At 38.9% G+C, this 27,680-nt stretch overlaps 1 protein-coding gene across 2 annotated transcripts in view; it reads left to right on the plus strand.

Annotated features, from left to right (window-relative positions):
- Positions 1-27,680, plus strand: part of LUZP2 (leucine zipper protein 2) — a 112,533-nt gene that overhangs the window by 44,143 nt on the left and 40,710 nt on the right. For both annotated transcript variants that reach the window (XM_033062543.1, XM_033062542.1), the window contains exons 5-7: positions 3,825-3,887; positions 18,850-18,912; positions 22,912-22,974. In XM_033062543.1, the coding sequence (XP_032918434.1) occupies positions 3,825-3,887; positions 18,850-18,912; positions 22,912-22,974 (189 nt within the window). The remainder of the gene's footprint in view (positions 1-3,824; positions 3,888-18,849; positions 18,913-22,911; positions 22,975-27,680) is intronic.

Below are 27,680 nucleotides of genomic sequence, written 5' to 3' on the forward strand. Positions count from 1 at the left end.
TCAGATGAAAATTGCAATAGGAATGTAGATAGACATTATTACTGACACACAAGGTTGTTTTATACCTGGTTTCTCTATGTTTTCCATGTTTTTTCTGAAAACAATGGGAAATCTGTGAAAGAAGGTCTAAGTACTTTCATGCAAGGCTTTTCACTAGCATTGCATAAATGATTCATCAGAAACAGAAATATCAATGTTACTATGCTTGCATATCCATTTTTTGAACCTTTAAGACTAGAGAAATCAGGAACTGTAGGCATCAAAACAGTTGCTGTTCTAACCAGCTGCTGAAGTGTTGGTGAGCACCACCTCTAGTTGGTAGAGGGCAGTCAGTGGAGCTGCTGCTAGAAAGAAACAATCTTTTGAGTATAGAAGCAACAACTCAGGCTTGAGGGAAGTAAAAGGACATTCCTGTCCTTTAGAGTAGTAATCACACTGAGGGCTGACCTGGGGGATCTTAACAGGAGTGAGCACTGCCTTTCTGGATTGTGTCCTGCATCTGCAGCACTGACAAAGAGCAGTAGCAGTCTGTCTTGGGACAGTTTAATGAATGAATTTCAGTTACACTTTAACTGCTCATTTTAGTCCTGAGCAAGATACAACAAGTCTGGAGGTAAGCAAAAAAGCTTACAGCTGAGTCTTGACTGCACAGTAATGATGTTATATTGGGATTTTTCCATCCTGTCATGAATAGCTACTGTTGCCTGACTCTTAGAATTAGATCACTACCATATGCTAAAGCATTCTCTATTTTGATGGGGGAAAATTTAATTTAAACATTTCAATTGAGCTCACCAACTGCTGTGAGTAAAGGCCACTGGTTGGAAATTGTTGTCTTTATTAAAAATAATGAGCTTCGAAACACACAAAGCACTGAGTATCTTGAATGACTGTCTCCAGGATGTGGAAACAGTGTCCTTGCTTAGTACTGAAAAGTTCAGCCTTAGGACAATATATTTTTATTATGTATTGTCATAATTGCAGCCACATAGCAATATTTATGTTATTTTTGGAAAAGGAAGTGATGTAAAAATATTTTTTAAATTTCAATTTGTTAATTTTTTTTATTCAGCTAAGCTAAATTGGTATGATTACACTGTTTAAGATGTCCATATCAGTAATATAAGGTGCATGTGTATGTGAATAGTAATGAACAAAATTTAACTAACATAGATTACTGGATAAATTTGTAGTACTGGGCTGTCTTAAATGTCTCTTCCCTAAAAGATCCAAACTATGTAGAGATAATAATTACAGTACCACAGCTCTTTAATTATTTCATATATATTAATAGCTAGAAGTGAAGTGCCTTGAAGGAATATTAAATTCCTGAGAGATATATCTAAGAAAGGGAACACTCTTTAATGGAGATCAGCATATTATTTTTTTCAGTATTTAATGGTAGGTAGCTGGCAATTCATTTGAACAGCTGAAAAAATGAAATAACCACAATAAGTAACTGTATTGTGTTTCTCCCCATTCATCTTGATCTGATATTCTTATTATGACCTTTATTTTTCGCTCTGAAAATTGTTCATATTATCTATATGTGCTCTAAATATCAATATTTGTGGATGTCGTTGCTAGGCAAGTGCATCATTCTCAGCCAGTAGGCGCATGTGGAATCAATATTCCACAATCAAAGCACTTAGACAAAACTTTGTAAGAGTTTGTAAAAGAAGTTCTAGTTATGCATGTTAGGTGGCACTAGTCTCATGGACCCCCTACCTACATCTCTGTCCTAAGTAATGATAGCATTCTCTGACTTCTCTTTTGATACAGGTGAGAGTGCTGTCAGTTCAGTGATGTTTTTTAAATTACTGACATGTCTACTTGAGTGTCATTCTAAGAACAGCTGTTCTATCATGTAGATTTGGTATCATTTTTTATCTACATGACATCCAAATCATTAACCTTTGGGTCAATGTCTCTATAATCTTAATCTGTTTTCTGACAGGGGTTTTGTTTTTCTTAACGAATCTGTTGCAATGTCAAAACAACTGTAGTTTCCCATTAACTTGGGTAGAGTTTTGTATCAACAGCATGGAACATTGAGTAAATAGGGATGTATATTTTGCTAATTGAACTATTTAAAAGCATCTTCCTTCAAAGTAATGGAAATGTGTTCTTTTAATCCTAGTTGCTTATAGTCATGTCCTCCTTCTTCCCATTGTATTCTATAAGCTGTGACTAAAGCTCAATCCTGAAAGACTAATTTATAAAAATAATTTTTTAAACTATGTTTGATTAAATCCAGTCTTAAACCTTGTGACTGGAATTTCTACTTTCCAAGGCAAACCATTGACTTTAAGTAGGATCTAAAGACCATATTTAAATGCTTTCATGTATAACACACTTTATTCCACAGGTGGGTCTGACTAGAAGCAGGGTCTTTATCTAATTAGGACCAATACTGTAGCATTCAAATAAAATACGTATGTTAGAAACCTGCTCTGATATATATGTTCTTAGAGTGAAAAACATTTTTGTTAGAAAATCAGTTAATATTTTTTTTTAAATCCTCTATTCTTTGATGATCACATTGAACTGTGAAAAATAAACATTATGTCTACTGGTTCGAAACAAAAGCAAGCTTATTTACGTACAGAAATTTTCTTTTGGTTATAAGTTTTCTAGTAAGTATGCTAAATGTAGATTTAGCAAATACAGTAATTTCACGAATACAAACCGCACTGTTTTGACCAAAATTTTGCTCCCATACCGGGAATGCGGCTAATATTCAGATGCGGCCAATATGTGAATAATTTTCTGACATTTTCAACCCTGGTAGCGCAAACCAAGTCAGTGCAAACTGCAAAGTCGAGCTCCTGCCAGTAAAACCCTGCATTTACGCGGTTGTTACAAATTGATACTCTGTTGCACGGCAGGTGGAGCTGCTCTGTGCAGGCAGCGCAGGGGATGGGGAAGGCGGGGCAGCTCTCTCCTGCTGGCCCCGCGGCTTGGGGGAAGGCAGGGGCTCTCTCCTGCTTGGCCCGAGGCTCGGGTGAAGGCGGGCAGCTCTCTCCTGCTGGCCCCACAGCTCGGAGGAGGCAGGGGCTCTCTCCTGCTGGCCCCACGGCCCGGGGGAAGGCGGGGCTCTCTCCTGCTGGCCCCGCGGCTCGGGGGAAGGCAGGCAGCTCTCTCCGCTTGGCCCCGCGGCTCGGGGGAAGGCAGGCAGCTCTCTCCTGCTTAGCCCTGCAGCTCGGGGGAAGCAGGGGCTCTCTCCGCTTGGCCCTGTGGCTCGGGGGGCTCCCATCCCCGCATGCCACCACCGCAGGAGCAGGTAGGCTACATCCCCGGCTTCCATGGCCGCCGCAGGTGCCGGCGGGCTCTGTGCACCCCCTGCCACCGCAGGGCAATGCCGGGCCAGGGTGACCGAGCCCAGCAGTGGCAGCGGCCGGCCCCGAGCATCCCCGCCGAGTGGCAGCGCCGAGCTGGGCCACCCAGCTCTGTCAGCAGCCCCGAGCCCTCATGGCCCGAGCCGAGCCAGTAAACCCCGCCCTGCCGCGATTCTGTTACTAATTGGCAACTTTGTTGCACGCGGGTCCTCGCTGCGAACACAGAGTGGCTTATCCTCGGGTGCGGCTTATTTATGGACAAAAACCAAAATGTTTGCCAACACCTGGCGATGCGGCTTATACTCAGTGCGGCTTGTATTCGTGAATTTCCTGTACTTGACCATCGCCTATACCAATATGGTTTGTAAGCAAAATATTTTTTTTGGTGGTGGTTTTTTTTCCAAAATTTTTAAAAGCATAAATAAATAATTAGTCTTTACAATTGCATCGCATTAACTCCCACTCAACATTTCTTTAAAATTGTAGATTAACTTTTTGAAGACTGAAATGGAAAGGAAGAGCAAAATAATACGAGACCTCCAAAATGAGGTAAGAGGAACATTTGATTGTCATCATAATTCAGATTTCATACTGGAAGAGAATGGCTTGGCTTCATACATAAAACATGTTACTGTAGTAGGCAAAAAAGGCACCAGTGAAATTCTCTGAACAGAAAAGCAAATGAAAATGACTGTGTGCATTTAGAAATACTGTTTTATTGAATGCAATAGTTGACTCCATGCTAGTATGATTAGTTTGATAGTACACCTCTATAACCTTTGTTGCTTTTTCAGTTCTGTAGATTTTTGATGCGCAGTGAGACTTTGTTCATATTGTTATAGCTTGCTTTTAAAATTGTTAGCAAGAGGAGAAAGGAAATGCAATCTCAGAACTGAGGTTCTTAATAATATTGAAAAAGAATTCAAACTCCTAAAATGTATTTTAAAGTTTTGCATGTCATGAATATCAATCTCAGCTTGATCTCAAAATTCCAAATAAAATATATGTTTTAAATAATGTTTACTGGTATTATGTTGAGATTGGCAGAGTTCTCACTGCGGTACTGAACAGGAGATTCTCTCATTTCTGGTTCTGTTTGAGACAGAAAAGCATGGTGACTCAAATGGTATGGTACTGTTTTATTTTCTGTGTAATTTGTTTTTCTTACACCTTTTGTTATTATATTCTTGCTGTTACTGTTAATTTTCTTACCTCATTGCTGTTTCTAATAAATTGTTCTTATCTCAACCTGTAATTTTCACCTTTGTGTCTCCAATTCTCAGCTCCATTCCTGGAGTGGAAAGTGGGAGGGGAAGGAGGTGAGCAAGCAAGTTGGTTAGGGAGGGTTCTCACTGGGGTTCTGAACTGAGGAGTACTATGCCTAAAACACAACAATTGGAAATATCTCTTTCAGTTGCTCCTGTTATTTAGGCCATGCTCTCAGTTGTCTTCATCTACAGTCAAAAATGCCTTGCTCTCTTTTCTCACCTATTATCATTGGATGTTTTACAGTTGAGCCTGTGAACTCTAATAAATCATATCAGTCTTATCCTATTGACCAGCCACTAAAAAATCTCTTCTGAACACGACTTCATTAATCAACATTCAGACTGTCTAACTGTTAATGATTTGCTTAGGTAGGTCAGTAGACTTCTCTAATGTTTACCATATTTATGGCAAATTTTAGAAAATCTACTTTCAAAGGAATATTTCTTTTGGCACCAAATATCAGCTACTATGTGGAAAAAGAACCAAAAACTATACCTGTGTAATGGATTTCTATTAAACTTTTGTACAGAGTTTGTTAGTTATTTCATTAAAGGTGAGCACTTTTATCAGTTTTTTGGAAATTGACTGAATTTAAATTATATGTTCGTGAGGAAATACTATGTTATTTATGTCCTGCCTCCAAACACTGATATACATTGCTTTTACAAATCTCATAAATTTGGATGTGCTATATATTTAAATAATTGATAGCATTTTATAGGTAGGTTTTGAAGCAATAATCTGCCTACAGATTATATATAGAGGCAGATAATGGAAATGCTTCCTTCATAGCTGCTCTTGTTCTTTCATATATTGCATTAACCCTCATTTTGTATTGCCAGTTTGTGAATTTTGCAATCTTATCCTCTTCCATAAGTGTAAAAATAATTTCCTATTTGGCTCTGCTCTGTCAGCATATACACTAGTACCATTCTGCTTTGCCACTTGAAGATACAAATAGATAGCAACAACCTTCCAGCTGAATGCAGCAGCTGTCATGTAGTGTCTGAGGAGAGGACATTGTATAGAAACACAATTTTTAGACTATTCAAGGCTTTGGAAAAAAAAAACAACTAAAAATTGTCTGTGGTATGGAGGAAAAAAGTGCCAGATAGAGCACAAAGGGATCAGGTATCTCAAAATCATCTGTTGTTAGAGGTCTTAACCTACTTCCTGCAAATACCAGAAAATATCTGTCAGACTTCCAGCTATAACATCATATGGCTTGTGTAAATGTAGTCTTAAAGGACTGGCATGTGTACAGATATGCTCTTATTACAAGCTGGTTTTGCTATTGACAAAGAAACCAAGAAGTTTCAAAATGCAGAATCACTGGTAGAGCTAAGAAGCTTGCAAAAATGTGGAGTAAAATAGAATATGTACAAAAAGAGATAGTTTTAAAAATTGTCGCTTTTGGAAATGGCCTGTTACACAGTGAGCAGCTCACTTCTAGAATATCCTATGGTTTGTGGGAAATTGTGCCTGTATTCGGTCTGGCTGAGATAGAGTTCATTTTCTCTTTGGCCCTCGCAGTGCTGTGTTTTGCATTGGTGGCTGGAATGACGTTGGTAACACACCAGAGTTTTGGTTACTGCTGAGCAGCACTGTCCCTCTGACATTCCTTCCCCCGTCAAGGGAGATGGAAAATTCTGAGAAGGGACACACTCAGACCAGTTGACCTAAATTAACCAAAGGGATATTCCATACCATATGGATGTCAGCTCAGATGTAAAAACGAAGGAAGAGAGAGGGAACAGGGGGGCATTCATTATTCCACAGTGTTTGTCTTCCAGAGCAACCAGTATGCATACTGAGCCCCTGCTTCCCACAAAGTGTCTGAACATTGCTTGCTGATGGGAAGTAGAGATTAAGTTTTCCCTTTGTTTATGCATGCACAAACTTTCACTTGTTTTTTTCCTTTGCTTTAGTAAGCTCCCTTAACCTACTAGCTGATTCCCATCTTACTCTCCCCTGTTCCACTGCGAAGGGGAGTGGTGTAATGGCTTAGTGGGCATCTGCCACTCTGCCAAGGTCAAAGCACTACTGTGCCAAAACTGCACGAAAAATGAAGCTGAAGTAGAATGCTCTGCTTGCTCTTCTGACCCTTGTTTTGAAAAAACATGAGTCTTGACTATTTGGCGCTTAAAACTAATTGTTTTGGTGCACCTCTGAATATGTATGTACATGATGGATTAATTTCTTAAATTAATGTCTTTTCTACACTGAAGTGTGGGGTACATTTTCTAAGTTTGTTATTCCTTTCCTACTGGTGCATCTACAGAAGTCATCTTTCTCTACTGAACAGTAAAGAATTGTAATTCAGCTTTTTCACATCAATACTATACTTGTCCCACATTAGACTTACAGTAAATTCACGAATACAAACCACACTGAGTATAAGCCGCATCTCTGGGTGTTGGCAAATATTTCGGTTTTTGTCCATAAATAAGCCGCACCCAAATATAAGCCGCTCTGTCGTTCGCAGCGAGGACCCGCGTGCAATTAGTAACAGAACCGCGGGAGGGCGGGGTTTACTGGCTGAGCTAAGGCTGTGCAGGCTCGGCCCGCTAGGGGCCGCTGACGGGGCCAGGTGGCCCAGCCCGGTGCTGCCGCTCGAGGCCACCCGCCGCTGCCACTGGGCTCGGTCACCCCGGGTCGGCGCTGCCCCGTGGTGGCAGGCAGGGACGGAGCTTCCCCCGCTCCTACGGCAGCGGCGGCGGGCGGGGACAGAGCTTTCCCGCGCCCGTGGCGCCGGCGGCGGGCGCGGACAAAGCACCCCGCCTCCTCCCCGGGCCGCGGCAATGGCTGCGCGGGGCTCCCGTCGGCTCCCTGAGATGCGACAGTGGCGGCACGCACTTCCCCCCCTTCCCTCCCCGGGCTGCGGCAATGGCGGCGCGCACTTCTCCCCCCCTCCCCGGGCCGCAGCAATGGCGGCGCAGGGCCCCCGTCGGCTCCCCGAGCCGTGGCAATGGCAGTGCCCCCCCCCCCCCCCCGTCCTCCCCGGGCCGTGGCAATGGCGGCACAGGGCCCCCATCGGCTCCCTGAGCCACGGCAATGGCGGCGCGCACTTCCCCCCCCCTCCCCGAGCCGCGGCAATGGTGGCGCCCCCCCCCCCCCCATCCTCCCCAAACCGCGGCAATGGCGGCGTGCCCCCCAACCCGTCCTCCCCTGGGCTGCGGCAGAGGAGGAAAGAGAGCTCTCCCGCCTCTCTCCCCGCCCCCCGTGCTGCCTGCAGGGAGCCAGGGCAACACGGTAACACTGTAACAATTGCAAAATGCCGGCTTTTACTGGCAGGTGCTTGGCTCGGCGCCCTGGCTGGCATGTCTGGGGTTGTAAATGCCAGAAAATTATTCACATATTAGCCGCCCCCGACTATTAGCCGCACTTCCGGGTTTCCACCAAAATTTTTTTCAAATTGCTGCGGCTTGTATTCGTGAAATTACTGTACTTAATATTGTTCTGTGACTTTTTTTTTACTGAATATGACCAGGAAAAGGTAGAAATGTAGTTCAGTCAGTTGTAAATGGTTTTTAGGGGACAATATATGAGAAAAAAATTAATGCTGAATCATTATTGTCTGTGAGATATATTTATAGCGATACAGTAGCAACTGCACCAAATATTAAATACCTTTATTTTCAAAAACTTTGTTTTCCTGACCTTGTAGACATGAGACCATAGGGCACATTTTCTCAGGTGTTATTGAGTGACAATCAGAATCCAAGCATCAAGTTAAGGGAATATAAAGAACTTGCTATGTCTGGACCACACACTCATAGGGAACACTGTGTTTTTTTATTCTTTCTTCATTCTTCACATCCGGGTGCAAGGTTTAAAGATTCCCGTTCACAGACTACAACAAAGTGAAGGAAGAGATCAAATAACAATGTTTAGGTAAAATATACCCTTAACAAATGAGAAGATTAAAAATGCAGATTAAATTAACTTTTTGACTGGTACTTAACCACAATGTTTAGAACATTAACTGCTTGGATTTTCCCTGATGTTATCTGTCTATTGTCTTATCAGTTAACTGCACTGTTAAAAAAATCAGCAATATTCTTTCCTCATGCTGCCCAGAACACTCTTAAATTATTATTTCTGACTTCCCTCTTCATTAAGTCCAAAATTCAAAATGGGTCTGAATTCTTATTTTTTCTCCTTACTCATCTACTCTTAAATCTGTATAATCTGAGTTTTTATCCCTGAAGCTTAGCTTTTTTCAGTTGTCATTTGTAGCAAAATATGATCCATGAAGAAAAAGAATAAGTTCCAATCTTTGCTTCCTTTCATAGAAAGTTTCTATTGGTGGCTAGTGCTTCTGGACACTGATGCTACATAATGTGGTAGTATTGAAGGTCAACTCCTACAAACATTTCAAAAATCAGGTTGTATAGATCTTTGGATAAGAGAGGTGCTGGGATTCTCTGATGAACCATTTAGTCTTATTTTCATGCAAGCGGTATTCAATATTTGTGCCTTTTAGCTCAATAATCTTAAAATATTCTGAGTTGGAAGGGAACTTCATGGATCATCAAGTCCAACTCTGAAGTAATTGGCTCATATAGGAACCTTGGTGTTCTTAGGACCATACTCCAACCAGGGGGGCTAAAAGTGTAGTCAGTACATTTGAACTGAAGGGTTCGGAGTAGAAAGTCCTTGTAGTTCCTTAGCTAGATCTTGTTTCAGAAAAGGAATAAAACATAAAGTATAAGAGATTACCTTGAATAGTAAAGTTTAAAAGAGCTGTATTCTCTGTTTTGCACAAACAACTCTCAATGACATCAGTTGCAGCTTCACCAGACAAAAAGGGCAGCCTGAAACTTAATTAAAACTTTAGATCTTTGAACTTGTGCTGAGTCTTGTGAATCTTGGTGTTCTCCAAATCAGTGTCTTCCAGCATTTCAGATCTCAAGGGTGAGGTGTCTCAGAGTCAGCCTCCAGGGACGTTAAAGCATAGATTAAATTTTATAATTAATGAACAACCTTCCCTGAGGCTAGTGTAAATTATTTTCAAAATGGAAAATATAAATGCTGATCTGATTTGTTCCTGTTATTCTAACAAGTGGAAAAGTTTGCTTTTAGTACTAAATGTTAAAACTATCTAGTGGGAAATCCACTCAAAAGGAAGTAACAGTGGTATATATGGTTAAATGAAGGAGTGTAAATAAATACTTAAAAATATGCAATACTGATTTTTATCCTAAGATGAAATAATAGAAGAGCATTTAGTAATCAATTTTCATAAAGACTAGTGGATCTGTTGTTTTCATCACTACAAATAATGCTGTCAATTGCTGATGTTTGTCACTTAGAATCACAAAAGAATGATCAACTTTGAGGAGCTCAAGTAATCCAAATTCAGTATTATAATACTCTTCACCTCTGCAAACACCACAGAGTAGTTATTGCATAGGAATTTATAATGGTATATGTCACATAAAAATATATTTGACTTATTAATTTTAAAAGTTGTTTGATCAAGTTATGTTGCACCTGGAATGTTCCTATTTTGGGCTGAGAGTTCTCAAGAGACTACAAAGATCAGACTACTAGCTGGCAAAGGCTTGGGTCTCATTACTACATTTCCATGAAAGTCATAAGAATTTAGAGCAAAAATATATATGCCAAATTGATCACATTATGCTACACAATAAAAAAACCCCCTTTAATTTCAAGGGTTAACTCTTGGAGTATTTGGAATTTTTTTAAGAGCATACTGGTGTTTGTTTGTACAGTTCAAGGGGAGCAGAAAGCAATTATTCTGATAAATTTTCTGCTATTCAGAAGTTGAAATTAAACTTGACTGCTGTTGTTTTGTACTTACAGTAATTTCATTACTATAAAGCGCACTGGATTATAAGATGCACCTCCGGGAATCGGCAAATTTCGCAACTTTGTACATTATATAAGGCGCACCGGACTATAAGGCGCACTTTTTTTTGCAGCAAGGAGCTGTCCGGCGTGCAACAAAGTAACAAATTAGTAATGGAATTGCCCAATCGCGGGGTTTACTGGCAGGTGCTCAATTTGCAAACATTTTTCACAGATTGGCGTAGTCTTTAAACACAGCCCCAGGCACCCTGCACGTGCCGCGGGCCTCGGGATTCCCGCCCGCCCCCGGTGTCAGCTGGCGAGGCGTGGCTCAGGGCTGCTGCAGTCCGGGGCGGCTTGAGGCTGCCCACGGTCTGGGGCGGCTCGCGGCTGCCCGCAGTTTGGGGTGGTTCGGGGCTGCCCCCGGTTCAGGGCATTTTGGGGCAGCTCAGGGCTGCCATGGTGCGGCCGTGGCTCACACTTCCGGGTTGGCTTGGGGTGGCCACGGCTCGGGGCTTCTGTGGCCACCAGCTCCCTCCCTTCTCGCATGGCCCCGGCCGCCGGGGTCGCCCGCAGCCGCCGCCTGCCTCCCTCTCTGCTCAGCGAACGGGGCCAGCCACCTCCATCCCCGCATGGCTCCCAGCAGCCGGGGCCTCCCCTGGCTGCCAGCTCGCTCCCTCCCTGCGTGGTCCTGCCGGCCGCAGCCACCTGCTCCCGCCCCCCTTCGCAACTTGGAGCTCCTGCGGCACTGCCCCCCCACTGCGGCTCACACTTCTGGGTTTGCAAATTTTGCAACTTTGTCCATTATATAAGGTGCACCGGACTATAATGCGCACTTCCTAGTTCGGGCCAAAAATTTTAGTGAAAGGGTGCGCCTTATACTTGTGAAATTACTGTACTAATTTTAATAAAGAAGAGGTGCTGGTGAAAAATGTCAACTTTATATAGTGAGGGACTTTTTTTTACTATGACTTTATAAATATTATAATCCTCTCCTGAGACTCATTATCCCCTAGTTGTAATTTGATCAAAATAAATGCGTTTGAAAAGATAACTCAAATTATGCATGGAAAATCAAAGATGATTAAAATATTGGAATTAAAAATACTTAATTGGTATTCTTGTTAGAATTATTCTAGAAAAACAAGCCTCACACAAAACTCATAAGTTTTCAGGTTTGTTGTACAGAGCAATGGGAGTAAAACACTTAAATTTGACTTGTCTCTTCCTAAGAAATCACTGCAGCAATTCAGTATTTTACTCAAGTGGTAGGAAATTGTTCAACTTCAGTGTCTGGTCAACCTCATACTGAGCTTTAAATGTAGAAATAGGGCTATTCTGGGACAAAACTATCAATTTTCTGTTATCTTGAAACATTTTAAATTCATTTGTTCTGAGATTTCTCTCCCATATGCCCTTCTGTTAACTGTTCACCCTGTTTGGCTGCAGATGTTATTGGAGAAGGAAAGGCAAAGTACATCAGTCAACTTATCATTAGCTTCAGGCATAAAACTCTAGGGAGTTAAATTTATTGTGTTTAGTTTTTGTTTAAATGCTGCATTAATCCTAAGAAAGCTGTTTTTATAACTGTGCTAAAATTTTAAAATGCAGTTTCCAGTAAACTGCCTTGAAAGCTTGTTTTGCTGTGTCTGTCCCAATAATTTTGCCTATGTGTCAAGTTTAGCTATTTAAGCCTTCCTGTAGAATGAATCTTCTGATCTTCAGATTTGATTTCACAATTTTTACAACCAAAAATGTGTGAAATAACAACCATAATAATGCTTGGATTTTACCCTTTTTAAAAATTATTTTACCCTTTTAAAAAAATATATTTAAAAATTATTTTAAAAAATTATTTTACCCTTTTTAAAAATACCCTTTTTAAAAATTTAAACCATGCTGAGTTTAATAGATGTGGAAATGTTTCTTAAGTAAAATTACAAGAGTTTAATCAAGCAGGTGCTGCTTAAAGGATTCTGGACGGTGTTGTCCAATATCAGGGGTTTTTTTGTGATTAAGGATCTCAGTAGTATTTTTTCTGATATCTGCATGAACTGGGGAAAGGTCTGCATAGATTAAAAGGAAAACTGGAAAATATGTAAGATTTTTATGGTTCATCCACATGGTGTGCTTTCTTTTATGTATGATCATTACTTTCTCTCAATAGTAGAATAGTCATTCTATTTCAGTATATAAATTTAATCCTTTATATATTGGGAATTCCCCTCCTTACATGCAGGTTCAAATGCATATTTACGTGTGTGTGTGAGAATATAGTGTGATGTTAAAAAATAACTTAAAAGTACCGAAATGTCAGCAGATGATTCATTGAAAACTGCAATGGCTCCATTTCTCTGGATCTGCCCAGGGAACTCTTATCTCTCTGGTATTGATTTGCTGATCTAGTTTATCTTGATTTTTGTATCAGAACTTGAAGTCTTTCCATGTCACTCAAATTATTCTGGATTGGGCAGATATTTTGGTGCTTATGTAAGCTTATTTCTCAGTTTATTTCAGTGAAGTTTTGCTCATTTACTGATGGAGATAATTTGATCTTAAAGTACTTCAGGCTAGCAGTGAGCTAGAAAATCCACACTTTATAAATTATGCTCAGTGGTTGTCTCAAGTACTAATTTATGACAATGTATCCCTTTAATCTTTCTGAAATGGCAACAGCCCAACATCCTTGATTTTAACAATGGAGGGCTGGTGTTCTGCAAGAACAAACACCTTTAAACATGAGGGATTTTATGCCAAGGCCCATATGAATAAGCAAGTTACCAGGACAGATTTACTTCTATGTTAAAATTATATTCCAGTGGAAGAGCACGCAGTGGGCTGTGGAACAATGGGCATGGTACACTTCCCTGTATGACTTTGGATGCTGTGCTCCTGGGAGTCGTGAAAAGGGATTTGAGGACTTTTTTGTATGTAAAAAAGTCCCTGGGCATGAAGAAAATGCAAAAATGGAAGCATCTTCATTTTAAAAAATAGAATAGCCATTAACAACTTCCTTCTGTTTAGATATATGTTCTTTTTGGCTGTTCATTTTTGTTTGAAGGTCAAAGCAGGATGGTAGAAAAAGTGTCATGAAAACAAGAGGTGAACACGGGTGGTAGGATTGTCTTTATAACGTCTTTATAATGTGTGTTTCTGATAAGAAGCTGCCTTCCTTTTACAGTTATATATATATGGACAGCCAAAAGAATTGAGTAGCAGAGATAATAACAAGAGTTGTGTAAAACAACATTCCCAGAAACTATGGGATGATATATTCATTATTTAATGGCTGACTAAGGCTTCAGCTTGGCCTAAAGGAACGAGTAGGAGTAGCTGAATGATCGGGCAGGCTCTCTGCTTGCGCTGTGCTGCATCCCTTCACCAGTTAGAGTGGTGTTCTGGTTTAGGGGAAATTTGAGAGGAAACCTCTGAATGGGATCTCTTTAGGAAACAGATTTAAGCAGTCCTTTCTCCAGCTGGTTTGGAGAAATAGTTTTTTGGAGACAAGTAGAAAAAACCTGTTTATTTAACAGGCAAAGCACTCCCCAGCACAAAAATGAACAACACCAAACAACAAAACCTCTCACCCCTCTGACGAGATGACAAGTTCAGCAGAGTCCCTTCCGTGGGTGCAGCCCGGCTCACTCAGGCTGTTCTCAGTCCCTTCCGTGGGTGCAGCCCGGCTCACTCAGGCTGTTCTCAGTCCCTCTGGCGCTGGGAAATGCCCCAGGCCAGGCCTGGTGTGCCACAGGTGTGAGCTCCCGGTGCTCCTCTGGGTTTTTCACTCCAGAGCAGGTTCAGACAGTTCTAAGAAAAAGAAAAAAACAACCACAGTTCAGGGGACTTCTCTGCCTCAGCTAGCCAGAAGCTAATCAAGAGCAAAGGAAACCTCTCTTCTGCTGTTTACTGCAGGTATCCTCTTCATTTACCAAAAAAAATTCAGTATAACTAGATCAAGGTAATATTAGTTTCCAGGAATAAAATTCATATTCTGGAGCTGATTAATTTGGGGTAAAAGGCATAACCTGCTATTTATGAGTGCTTCTTTACCATAGAAATGCTTGTCAAGTTGAACCAGCTTTGGGATTCACTGAGATACCGGATGGGTTATCAATTAATAATTTTTTTTAATCCTTAGTTTTTTGTTTTTTTACAATGCTGTCACCTTATTTTAATTTTAAAAGATAAAATGTGTCATGGAAAGTCATTGGGAAAAGCATGTGGATTTTAGCCAAAATGTAAATATGACATCCCAAAGAACTAGTCAAAGCCAGAACTGCTGAGACAAATATAAAGGTACAATGATTCAGTACTCTCCATTAGGTGCTTCTGCAACGTCCCCGTGGCTATATAACATGTCTCCTTAGTATAGAATCTGAATTACCTTTTTTTAAGCTTCATGCAGCTCCTTTAGCTCCTAATTTCAACAACGCACAAGAACTGTGTCACTGAACTGGATCATGTGATTATAAATTTCATGCTTTTCTGGATCAGAGAGTATTTTTCTGTGGCTACAAAAGGATAAAAAAGATAATATTTCTTCAACTTTCTATTGTTGCAACAAGCAAAAGCAGATCTAGTTTGATTGCTGAAATATGCACAGCTAAATTTGAGGCTGTATTAGGGCATTGCATTTCACCAAAATGCTTACTTAGGTGGAAAACAGTCCGTATTTTCTCTTCATTGATGCAGATTCTGAGTGATTGTTACTAACTCTTGTTTTTATCATTTGGGAAAGGCTCCAGCTTATATTTGAAAGAGGCAAGTGTGTGTGCACAGTCTGTAGGAGTCTTCCACTGCATTGCTTACCACTACTTACATGCTCTGCACAGAGCAAGTGCAGTGCAGAAAACAATCAGCTGGGTAGCACTTTGTGTACTACAGTTTGCATGGTTGCTTTGCATTCCTTAAAAATGAAAAATACTTCCCAAATGTTGTGGTAGTTGATTCTCAGTAAATGATGTAGTCATCAATAATTTTAATTATTTCTAATCATTAAACAGACATTTTTTTTCCTTTGGGAATAATTTGATTTTGCTTTTAAGTAGTTCTTCAAGCGTTAAAAGGAAATTAAAATGTAAGTTTGCCCTATCTTTGGGATTTTTCTTCTGTTATTATTATTGAAGCTTTAGGGTGTATATTTCTACATTTAGTTCATACTTTTAAAATTTGCTCACATTTACTTGTACAGCTTGAGTCATACTTGCTTCATTCAATTAAGTTTAACTTTAAATTAGAGTTCTATGTTTTTTACTTGCAAAGGTGAGTGTAAGAGCCAAGACAGGAAACTCAACACTGTATTCTGAAGTACTGTTAGTCTTTGCAAGTTTCTTAGCAGAACTATATTGAAATAATCCAGACTATTTGTTTAAAAGAAAGGTGCTATCACTTTCTGGTAGGTGGCCCAGAGTGAGTGTGTCTTTTATAGGGGCAGCAGCCTTTTTATATAGGAGCAGCAGGCTTTTTATTTTGTAGAAATCTTAAGGAAAGTTTGGGAGTTTTTCCTAAGCACGTGAAAAGAGTTATTTTGTGATTCCCGAAGAAAATGTTTAACTTCTTTTGCCTTTGTTTGCATTTGGTTGTGGTTTATTGTTTAGTTTGGGGTTTTTAAAATAATCTCAAGAGTGAGATTTGTAGTTTAAAAATAACAGTGAAAACCAATTAGGCTGATTCAGTTCAATCTGTTGAGCTTTGCATTAGTATCCCTAAACCACACAAATGTTTGCCAATTCTCTTATCTGATTATCCCATGGTACCAGCATTGCCTCTGAGATGGATGTCTTTGCTGCAGTGTAGGTGATTACAGGTTGACTGGTTGGTTTTCTTCACTAATCCCTAAGCAAGATGTGAATTGACCTGTGCCTTATTTTCCCTTTTCCTTACTTGCCAGATGCTTCATTTCTCTGGTTAACCAATTATTCCAAAGAACAATGATTAAGACAATTACTTTAAAGCAAAGTAAAATGATATGTCAGCTGTGTTAAATAAAATAAATGTAATTGGGAATGGGATCACATATCTGCCTGAGTTGGTAGATTTAGATGATTTATGTCTCTAAATCATAATTTAGAGACCAGGACTGCAAGCCTGGGGCCGTGGAAATCATCAGCTGTCTCCTCTCCCATTGAGAGAGGTAATACGAGCTTTTAGCACAGGACCCTCTTGGCTCATTTCAGAGCAACGAATTCCTGGCTTTTGCTAGGAAGGACTTCTCTTCACAAATGGGGACTCAACCACCTAAAAAACAGGAAGCTTCACTCTCAACATGGAGAGGTGCTTTGGCAGAATTAGATTGCACCAGGGTTCTTTCCTCTGTAACTTTTCCTAAAAATCCGCCCTTCATGGCGTTCCCCTGTGCAGCGCACTCTTCACCTGGGGACCGTGTTTTGTTTCAGGGCCAGTTCTTTTATTCTGTATTTCTGCAGTGGTTAGTATAATAGTGTATTGCTCTTTGGTGAGTTACAAGATAAATTTTAAAACAAAGAACCAAAAGAAGTAATTGACTGTGTGTAAGGGTCGGTCCGAAGATTCCCTGATCTGCCTCATGACCATCATCAGAGACTGAGAGCCCAGGACCCCACCACTCGCTCTGAACAGGGGTTTCTGGCTTGCCCAAGGTGGATGCTTGCCAAGGGACTATTTGCAGGTTTGCTCGCTAGTGCTTGCTGCTTGCCATGGTACTCTGCTCTCGAGCAGGCTACTGGCTGTAGCGTCCTGTTCCTGCACCAGTTTCTTGGAGCAATGGTCTCCACACACAATAGTCCATAAATCTCCTCACCTTTTGGCCAGAGGCCACTCGCTTTGGAAAAGGACAATAAAAAGATGACTTTCTGAAGAGACTTCTGAGATCTCCCCACAGATGGAAGACACATCTATTGGCTTGACCATGAGGATGTCATCCCATCTGTTGGTAGCTATTCCCCATCCCCCTCTTTCTCTCTCTCTTTGCCTGGTTTTGTTTATATCTCTCCCCTCTATCGCTAACTGAGTTGCTGGCACTCAGTGCATTGTTGTTTTGAATAAAAATTTGAGTCCCTTGCTGTTTGTGTTTTGCACCCTGAGGTTATGCGAATCATTACGACTCCCACTTGTGTTGAGCTGATCGTGACACTGTGACACTTACTAGAGCAACACCCAGCTCTTTGAAAATCACATTTTGAAAGATAGAATCTGGATTGTTGGCTTGTCTCATTCAAAGTAACATCCTAGTTCCTTTCTGTTGTATCAGAGGACATGGGCATCCACGTCAAACAGCTGGGAAATATTTATTGTTTCTGCAGTAGCATATACTGTTGAATGGTAGCCAGCAACAGTGGAATGTGAAATTATGCCAGATCTCCTTATTTTGGAATTGTGAAAATGAGATTTCAAATTAAATTTGAAATAGTTTCTTTGCATTTGCTTTAATAAAAAAGGGTTTTTTTCAAGAGAAACTCAAAGCTTCTAATTCTGGAATTCAAGCTTTCAGTATTTCATTTGGATGTGGACCTAAATTAGAACTGGATGGAATTGCATTTTTTGCTCTAATGACAGCTTGTTCTTGTGTATAGGAAAGCTATTGCACTGCTATTCAGTAATAAACATACATTCCTGAAATGTGGTGGGTTCTGTTTCTGTTTGTATATTTATAGTTCATTAACACAGGAATAGTTGGTTTTCGTAGTCTTTTAATTTCTTTTTAGTGTTAAGTATGTTATGTTCAGCACTTGTAGATCTGCTTATTGAATACTTACGGTTTTGACCAATTTAAAAAGATATTCACACTGCAGAGAAATGTTTACCCTTGACTGTTGGTTATAGGATAATAAGAGTGAGGAGTGGAAAGATAATTACTGTGAAGAATTAGTTTTGTCAAAGTTTTTTATTTTCCCTGAAAATGAGAAGAAAGATATTTAAAACTCCTACATAAAAAAAAAAAAAATGAGTTCACAAAATGCTGTATCAGGTAACTAACTTTCTACTGGTTTTGATTACTTGCAGTTTTAAATTATAAATTTAGCAAAAAAACCCCTTGATTTTGATCATCAAGGTCAAGTGATGAGACCTTGGCCCTATTACTTAGTGGTTAAAATTATGAACAGAAAATTATATTGAGCTATAAAGTTGAAGCCAAGCAAGGATTAGAGGATTTTTTCTGCCCTTTTGTACCTCAGTAAATTAAATCTAAATTGCTTTCAGTTACTAGTGTTCTGGAAAGGTTTCTATGGGCAGTCCTGTTCCCATTGAGGCAAATGTTAATACAAATGCCTTTTAGAATACTAAAGTGCCTTAATTAATCTCACTCGTCTTATTTATAGCTTTGCTGGTGATTTGAAGATGTTATCCATGTATAAAATAAAGCCAGTATGATCAAATAGTTAAAAGGTCCCTTAATATTTTAGTAACACTTACTAACAAACTGGTTTGGGTTTTTTTGTCTCACTTTCAGAACAAAAGTCTCAAAAACAAGCTCTTGTCAGGAAACAAGCTTTGTGGTATTCATGCAGAAGAGGTAAGGAAGATTCCTCTCTATTCTAAATCTAATATACCCAAAAGAAGTTTGCATCAAAGTCAGTACAAAAACTGAGGTTCTGGTGCGTTATACATTTACACAAGAATCTATCTATCTATCTATCTATCTATCTATCTATCTATCTATCTATCTATCTATACCAGAATACAGAATATACATATATTATGCTTATATGGTGAATGTTTCTAAAGTACTCTCATCCCAACGCATTTCTGTTACTTCTAAAGAAACAGCTCAAATGTATTAGAAAGCAAGTTGTAAACTCAAGTTTCAGACAAATAAAATCATCTGGGCATACCCATGATATAACTCTACAGATATATACTTCTATAACATATTTAAAATTGATTTTGTTTCCATGACCTCCATGTCTACACTAAGACAGGAATTGCCAAAGGCCTGTTTTGAAATTAATATAGAGACAGGAAAGATAACAATCAATAATAATATTGATTCCCAGAATGTTTCATTGTTTCAAGGGAAGAAGGGTCACTTTATGAAACTGATGGAAAGAAATCTTCTACTGAAGAGCGAGATAGATAGTCAATGATACAGATGGTCTATTTTTGGCAAATTCCCCAATGTAGAGCTACCTGCACTCATGTGACCACTCCCTTTATTTAACTTTGCATTTATAAAAGCTATTACATGTGAATCTGATTTACCCACATTACATTGGTCAGGGTTTTTTGAATATATGTTTTCCATTAAAGTCACTGCACCTTGCCAGAATGAAATCAAAGCATAAAATATTTCCTCTGTACTAAAATATTCCTAATTTTGGTTTAATGCAATTTCTTCATTAGAGTCTCTATCTTTTAACTTAGATATCAGTACTTAGGAGGTCAAGTTTCTGATAAATTCTCAAAGGCAGGAAATAATAGGGTTAGGAGTATTTTTTAAAGTTTTTCAAAATCGTTATCTTCCTTTATCGCCATTGTTGCTTTCAAACACTGTGCTTGTCACAGTGTAGGAATACAGATGTATTTTCTTCCCTTTTTTTGCTGCTTAAAAAGCCAGCATTGTGTGCAAATAGTTTTCTGTTTTCCTCTCTTTTTCAAGTTTATTTTTCCTAGTGTATTGGGTTGGCAAGGCAAGGTTTTGGTAGTGGGGAGAGCTATTGGGGTGGCTTATTTTGGGAAGCTTCCAGAAGCTTTCCCTATGTCCAGCACTGCCAATGTCAGATGGCTCCACTATGAACCTACCACTGGCCTAGGCTGAGCCAATCAGAGATTGTAGTGATTCCTTTGTGGTAATATATTTAAGAAAGAAAAAAGTTACTGCCCAGTAATAATTGTTGACAGAAAAGAGAGGTGTGAGAATATATGTGAAAGAACCATCTCTGCAGATACCAAGGTCAGTGCAGAAGGAGCAAGAGGAGCTGGTCCAGGCGCTGGAGCTGAGTTTCCCCTGCAGTCTGCGGAGCAAAAGTCCATGGTGAAGCAGCTGGGCCCCTGCAGTCTATGGAAAGACCATTAGGAGTGCAGAGATCCACCTGCAGCCTGTGGAGGAGTCCCTTGTCAGAAGAGGTGGATACCCCAAATGAAGGTTGTGATCTTGTGGGAAACCAGTTCTGGAGCAGGAACCTGTGCATTCATGGAGAGAGGAATCCATGGGAATAGGTTTCCCGGTGGGACTTCTGATTATCCTGCTCTGATTTTGATTGGCTGTAAATTCAGTTAATTTCCCCAAGTCAAGTCTGTTTTGCCCATGATGGCAATTGGTGAGCAACCTCTCTCTATCCTTAACTCATGAACCTTTTGCTGTATTTTCTATTCCCTGGCCAGTTGAGGAGGGAAGTGATAGAGTGGCTTTGGTGAGGACCTGGCATCCAGACCGGGTCAAACCACCACCCCTAGAGGCATATTATTTGAAATTTTGGTAATTCACTTGAAGATCTTTTCTCTGATTATGTCTCTCTTAATATTTGCATCTAAGGATGAAGCCTAAGAATAATTTAATTTTATTGCAGTGTGACAAGCCCTAGCAGTCAGAGATCTTCAGAAAATTAAACATAAATTAATAGTTAAGACAGCAGATTGTGAGTGTATTTCAAAGTGTGAGAATCTCTTACTTTATGAATCATCCTGGCAAATTTGCAGCTATTGAGCACGTTACCATTGAAACTAACAGAAATGCTACAGGAGCATACATTTTGGTGGTCATTTTGTCAGTTAGGCTGTGCCAGCCAGAGAAACACAGCATGTTTTCTGTTTTTAATGAACTGCTATATTCACCAGGCATAACAACTGTGTGAACTCAGTGTCCTTCCAGTTATTATATTGAATACGTTTTGTGGGTAGAATTGCCTACCAGAAAGCTCCTGCTTCATTTTGCCCTTAGGCTACACGCAGAGACAAAGATAGTGATTCCTTGTTGTCTAGTTGCATCAGTGGGGGCATGCTTGTGATCCTGCACAGTTTTTGCATGGCTGGATTTTCTTTTCCAAGAAGTCAAGGCCTTGGAGAGATGAAGGCAGAGCAGTCCAAATGTTGGGGTTTCCAATTCATAGAAAGCGACAAATGCCAGGGCAATACTACCAGACTCTGTTAGAGCCCTCTATTTAATGGTAACTTTTTCTGTCTGACTCTACTAAGAGGTCTTCTCCCTTGAATCACAGAAAATCTGCAAAACAACCAAAGTTTATCACAAAGAGTCACATATCATAGGCATGCATTTGACCTGCACTGAATGTATTTAGCTTTATGACTCTTCAGGCTTCATATTTACCAAATGAGTTACACCTTAATTGTAACTCTTAGATTCCTCTACAGCCTATGATACCTTGTATACCACAGAAACTGTATATTTTATTAAAAACAGCACTCAGAACAACTGTGTATTTTATTAAACACAGCCCTCAGAACAATTAAAATCTGTGAACATTTTCTCATTGGTCTTTAGTTGATGTGGAATATATTCCATAGCTCGACTAATTGCATTGCCCAGGTTAGAGACAGTGCTATTGAATGAAGTAGCAGCAGATAAAGTCACAGAACAAAGAATTCTGCCGGACTGATCTTGGCTATTTGTTTCAGATTTTACAGAATACCATAACCCTTTAGGCTTTACTATTTAAATGTTTAAAGCAGGTTCTAAAATTTTATCTTCAGATTCATTCAGTCTTCCCAAAAGTCTGTCATTGAATTTGACTGCATCAATTGGAAAGAGATCTTTCCAAAATTTTTCCAAAAATTCCAGCTTATGAAAGATGTACTACTTTTGCAATATGTTCTCTTTCAGTAAATGTGAAACAGGCTCCTGATCCATTCCAAACATTGGCATTAATTAATACAAGAAAATTTATTGAGTATCAGCTGGGACTGTGGATTTTGTTAGAACAAATTATTATTTTGACAGGATTCTAAGATAAATGGTGAAGTAATATTCCTTGGAGAGTTTAATACAAAAAATCAATTTCTATTATATTTTTGTTTAATAACATATAGGCTATTACTTAGAGTTATTTTAAGGATATATTTAACAATATATAAGATAAATATAATCTTAATAAGTAAGTATAACTATGCCTGTTTTCAAGGGCATGGTTACAAACTGAGAACATAGTTCCTTTGGATACCACCTGGAGCACCCTGATGTTTACAAAGGCCTGTGTAAGCCTATGGAGCCTTTTTACTTCTAAGAGAAATATTGTTTACTTTGAAGGTGATGCCTTCAGTTATGCTTCATGGAAAGCATTGATAACAATTCATGTCTAAAATGTGTCAGCCCAACAGCTATTCTTTAAAGTACTAACTCAAGTAGGTGCTTTAGGTGGGTGCCATTTTACATTTTCCTTGGTACTTTTGGTTGGTTTGACATGTGAACCTGAAAGAAGCAGTTGACAGTTATTTGGAGAGGGGCATTCTACATTTTAAATCTGATCTAGATTCTGCTGTTCTCAGAATTCACTATGTTTTTATTTAATATTTAAAATTTTAAAAACCCAAAACCTGATTTTGTTATCCTTACTTTCAGTCAAAAAAGATCCAAGCCCAGCTGAAAGACCTCCATTATGGGAAAAAGGATTTGATTTTTAAGGTAAGTTTTATTTCACTATAGTTAGCTAAGGTATTAGGGTTAATAGAGCATTGGAGTAAAGTAGGAGTGTGATAGCTGCCTTTATTATTGCACTTCTAAGGAATAATAAAAGAGCTCAAAACACCAAGACAGACTTAATACCATAATGCATTTTCAGAAATCTAATATATCTATATCTTTGTGCTCACAAAAAGCAAAATTCTAGGTTACTGCTCATGAATAAAACCTGCTGCCTATTCCATACATTCTGTAACATGTTTTTCCTCTTTCTAACTGAATGATATAATATAATATTTTACAGATGCTTCTTGTTTTTGCTTTAATTAGCACTCCTCCATGGCAAAATCAAGTATTGTTAACATTTGAAGCAAATCTCTGTGTTTATGATAAGCTTAAGCAATGTAATGTTCCTTAGGTCTGAAGATTTAAGAAAAAGAAATATCTGTTGCTTAAACAATCCAAATGAATAGTCTGTTCTAGAAAGCACATTAAAAAAATCTTAAAAATAAAGGAAAGGTTGACAAAACATAAAGACATTACTAAAGGGCATCAAGTCGTTGTTAACAAAGGGAGAAGTTAATCTATGTTAAAGGAAGAGAAGGGAGATGCAGGTCACCTGACTGCAGACTGGAAATGGAGTAGTCCTTTTATATATTCCCAGCATAAAGGATGTAGATTGAGTAGTCATCTTCAAAGTGACTACATCTGGAATTTCTTACAAAGTAATTTATCTCAATAGGGTTCCAAATTGTCTTCTGGAAGTGTTTAACTCTCTCTACTGTCTCTCTGGTGCATATACAGTGCTGTAAATATAGAATAATGTAGGCTTTTTTTTTTTTTTTTAATGCATGGGTTTATTCCAAGTTTTTTCAGGAACGTTTATTTCTGATCTTCATAAGACAAAAACCAGGGAAATAGATTGAAACAAAAAATAAGGTATATTATAGATCTAGGAATTTAACTTTCAAAGCCATCTAGCATTAACAAAAATAACACATCTTTCTTCAAATTCGGTATCATGGAGAGCTTGAGCAGAGGTAAAGATCAAAAATTCTAATCTTCCCTTGCTGTGAAAGTTTGTTTTCTTTGGCTGAAGCAGTAGGATTGTTCAGCACTGTTATCTACTTTATGCTAATACATGGAGATGCCAAAAAAAGATCTGAGTTGTGCTAGGCTTTATACTTATGCTTAGCAAGGGAATTCTTGCTAAGTACTACCCACTTGAAAAAAGCTTAGAGAAGATGAAAAAGTAAATGTGAACACAAATTAGTGAACATGGCAGAAAGGCTGTCCAGCAAGTCACTGGCATGCATGCAATGAAATCCACCTACTAATCCTAGTTCAGTAAACTATGGCAATGTAGTGGTTAAGGCACATATGTAAAGAACCCTGCTAAGTGAGGAAATGTGTCTAGGGTGAATGGGAATAGGCATGGTTTCACCTGACTGGATACGGTTTTCTCCAGCATAGTCTCCATTTCAGATCCTTGAAGAATTATCTTCTGAAGACTATTTCTACATTTGAGCACAATAATTATGCCTTAAGTCCTTGATTTACATTGAATAGGCATAGTTCTTGATTATGAATGAACACTAGAGCCGTCAGCTGAGATGTGGGTCCCAAGTTAGGTACTGCGGGTTCTCCTCTGAATGCTCTTACTGCAAAATAAGGATAGTTATTTGCCTTCTAGGTAAACTATGATCTAATGTCATTAAAAACACTCTGAGAACTTACGACAGAGAATGTTGATGAATTGTGGATTCCAAAGCCACACATACTGAGAACTACGTATTATATATTTGTACATAAATAATTTAAACATTTCTTGACCGTGCACAACTCTGTATAAGATTGACTGCCTGCTTTGCTAATATTGATATATCCTTTCTATGTAACCTGAAATATTTTTGCAGGTTTATTCATCAATCTTTTTCCTGACCAAGAAAATTTGATTTATGAAGCAGAGGGAGCAGCAACCTTATGCTAGCCTCCTAAATCATGTGAGATGGGGGGAGAGTAGGTTCAGTGTGCTTGTTTGTGTGTGTTTCATGTCCAAAGACAGACACACTAAACAGAATAGAAGCCATTTGGTATAGTCTGGAAAGTTTTTTTAGTATCTGCTTATTTTGAGTGGAAGGTAAACCACTGGGAGGAATGAACCTCACACAAATACCTTGTGAAAGATTTTGAGTCAGAGCTACAATTTAATAGGAAAATTACAATGAAGGCAGTAGTACCAAAACACTGGTTTAAACTGACAAAGTCAGAACACGACCTGATACCCTGTTGGTCAGGGTGGTAGTCGCTATCTAATTAAATGGTGGTTGCAGTCCCATTGGAATGATGGTTGTGGCCTTGAAGCAGTGAGCTTATGGAAAGGTCTGGTCCTTTTCTGGAAGGAGACCAGAGGTGGTGGTCGAGACATCTTGTCTTCTGGGAATCCAGTGGTGGTATTGTTGAGTCCCAAGCTCCAAATTATATAGAGGCAGGAATGTTCAGAAGATGTGATGTAGGTGGTGGTAGAATACATACTTTGCTTACACCTTACACTGTAGCCCAAGACAGTTACTTACATGGATTTTTTTTCCCCCAGTCTTGTCTCTCTGCATTTGAGACCACTATTAATGCTTCTCGTTAAACATATCTGAACTTGTTTTCTGTGGTCTATCCATTTGAAGTGTCCTAAAAGGGATATTTCACTCATGATGAACAGAGTAAAAGGATTTTTGTAGTCTGTACCCGCAGTGTTCTTTGCCTGTTCAACAAAATTGTGACACACTTGGTAGTAATACCATCTTGGGTCATGCATCCATATTGTTCTGTATTCTGTATTAGTTGTACTGATCATTACTGTTTGAATATATTGTCTTATAGTTGATTTTAGTGAATGTCATCTTTTTTTTTCCAGTTTGCCAGGTTAAATTTAGATAAAGCCCATGTAAGGCCCCAAAGAACTTGCTTGATGAGGTCTTCAAAAGGGTTTATGGTTGTTTGTGTACTCTGAGTTAGATACATGTGAGAAAAACCAACAAGAGGGCAAAAAAAACCCACAAAAGGCTTTACTGGTAGCTTTAGAAAAGCAGAGAAACTGGCAAAAGTCTTAGCACAACATTCAATCAATATAAAACATTATTGAAAGCATTAACTTGGCCCATTCAACTTTGCAAACTCTAAGCCAATTCAATTTTAAGTTACTCAAAAATTTCAAGAAGAGGGAATTAGAAGAAAAAGATGGACAGAAAATACAGAGAAAAGCACACATATAGCTACCAGCTCCTTGATTCCAGTGGTGTTCAGACAAAACACCCAGGACAAGGTATGATCAAGACATCTGCTTGCCTCATATTAAGGTTTAAATATCCCCTAGCCTTCCTGGTCCCTTCCTCCAGGTGGAACTTCTGGTCACTCAGGAGCTGAGTTGGCAGCCACTTCTGGGCTGGGATGCAGGTTCTAGGATGGGAAGTGTGGGGCAGGGCACTGTCTTTCTGGGGCAAGGCCTGACCTGTCACATATGCACCCAAAAATGTCTTGAGACATCACTTTTTCCAGTCTCACACACCCTGTCTTCTCTGACACACCGAGTTTGATGTCACAAGAATATTTAATTAGTGTATGTTTAGTTCCCTGTTCAGTTCATTCATGTATAGGTGGCATAGGAAAGAGAAGTATAGTGTAGATTTTATTAATGTTTGAGGTTGTTATATGATGATTATTCTTTTTATTTTTAGATTTTAAAAATGTCATAATTTTACAGAAGTCAGTTTTTGATCTTATGAGAATAATGGGATTGAATATAAACTTTGTGCCAGGTTGGGTGTTTTACCCGACCATGGCTTTGGATGTGCAGTGTTTTGTGGTTTAATACGTGATGAATGAGAACTGATTTTTTTTCTGACCTCTGAGAATAGAGATTGTTGCATTTTCATTGATGTATTTCTACTTTATGGTGTAGTGAGTGTATGACTTAGTCGTTATGGTTTGTGATCCCTACAGTTTTGCAGTTCACTCTTTATTGGTTAACTTCTTTTTTTATTCGAAGTAAGAAGGCTTATGATGCTTTTTTATTAAATAATGCTTCTGCTGATTAAGGACTTTGGGATTTTTTTTTTCTTTGATCAAGTCAATATGTTTTTGCAACTTTATCCCTGCATGTGTGATGTTGATTTTCAGGTTTATAAATTATTTGTGATTGGATTGTTTATTTGATGTAGAAAAATGCTTTAAGACAGGATATTATTGAGTTTTTTTCACAGAGAATCTGAAGTCCCTGGGAGAGACAGGAAATTGAAATTTTCTTAGTTTAATTTTATAAAATATATTAGGGCTATTGCATAAACTTCTATAGTTGATGAGTGATGGCATGTTTACTTTTCAGATAGTTACCCCATTGAGACAACATAGTTAGGATAACAGCATTTCCTGATCTTTTGTTACATTGTCTTTTATCTCTGTATTGCGAGTGCTATTTGTTTTCATGAAGCACAAGGCTTTTTTTTAACTTAGCTTTTTTTTTTGATAGGGAACTTTTTTCCCTGATGAGTGATATAGTGTATTTTCACAGCCTTGAAAAAACTGTATGTAAAAAATTTTATCTAGATTATAGGGGCTTTGGTTAGGAAGTTGTCGTGTTTTAATCCCAGATGGAAGCTGAACACCATGCAGCTGCCTGATCATCCCCCCAACACTCTAGGGAATGGGAAGAGAAT

The sequence above is a fragment of the Catharus ustulatus genome, chromosome 6, assembly GCF_009819885.2.
Source record: "Catharus ustulatus isolate bCatUst1 chromosome 6, bCatUst1.pri.v2, whole genome shotgun sequence".
NCBI classification, from domain to species: domain Eukaryota; kingdom Metazoa; phylum Chordata; class Aves; order Passeriformes; family Turdidae; genus Catharus; species Catharus ustulatus.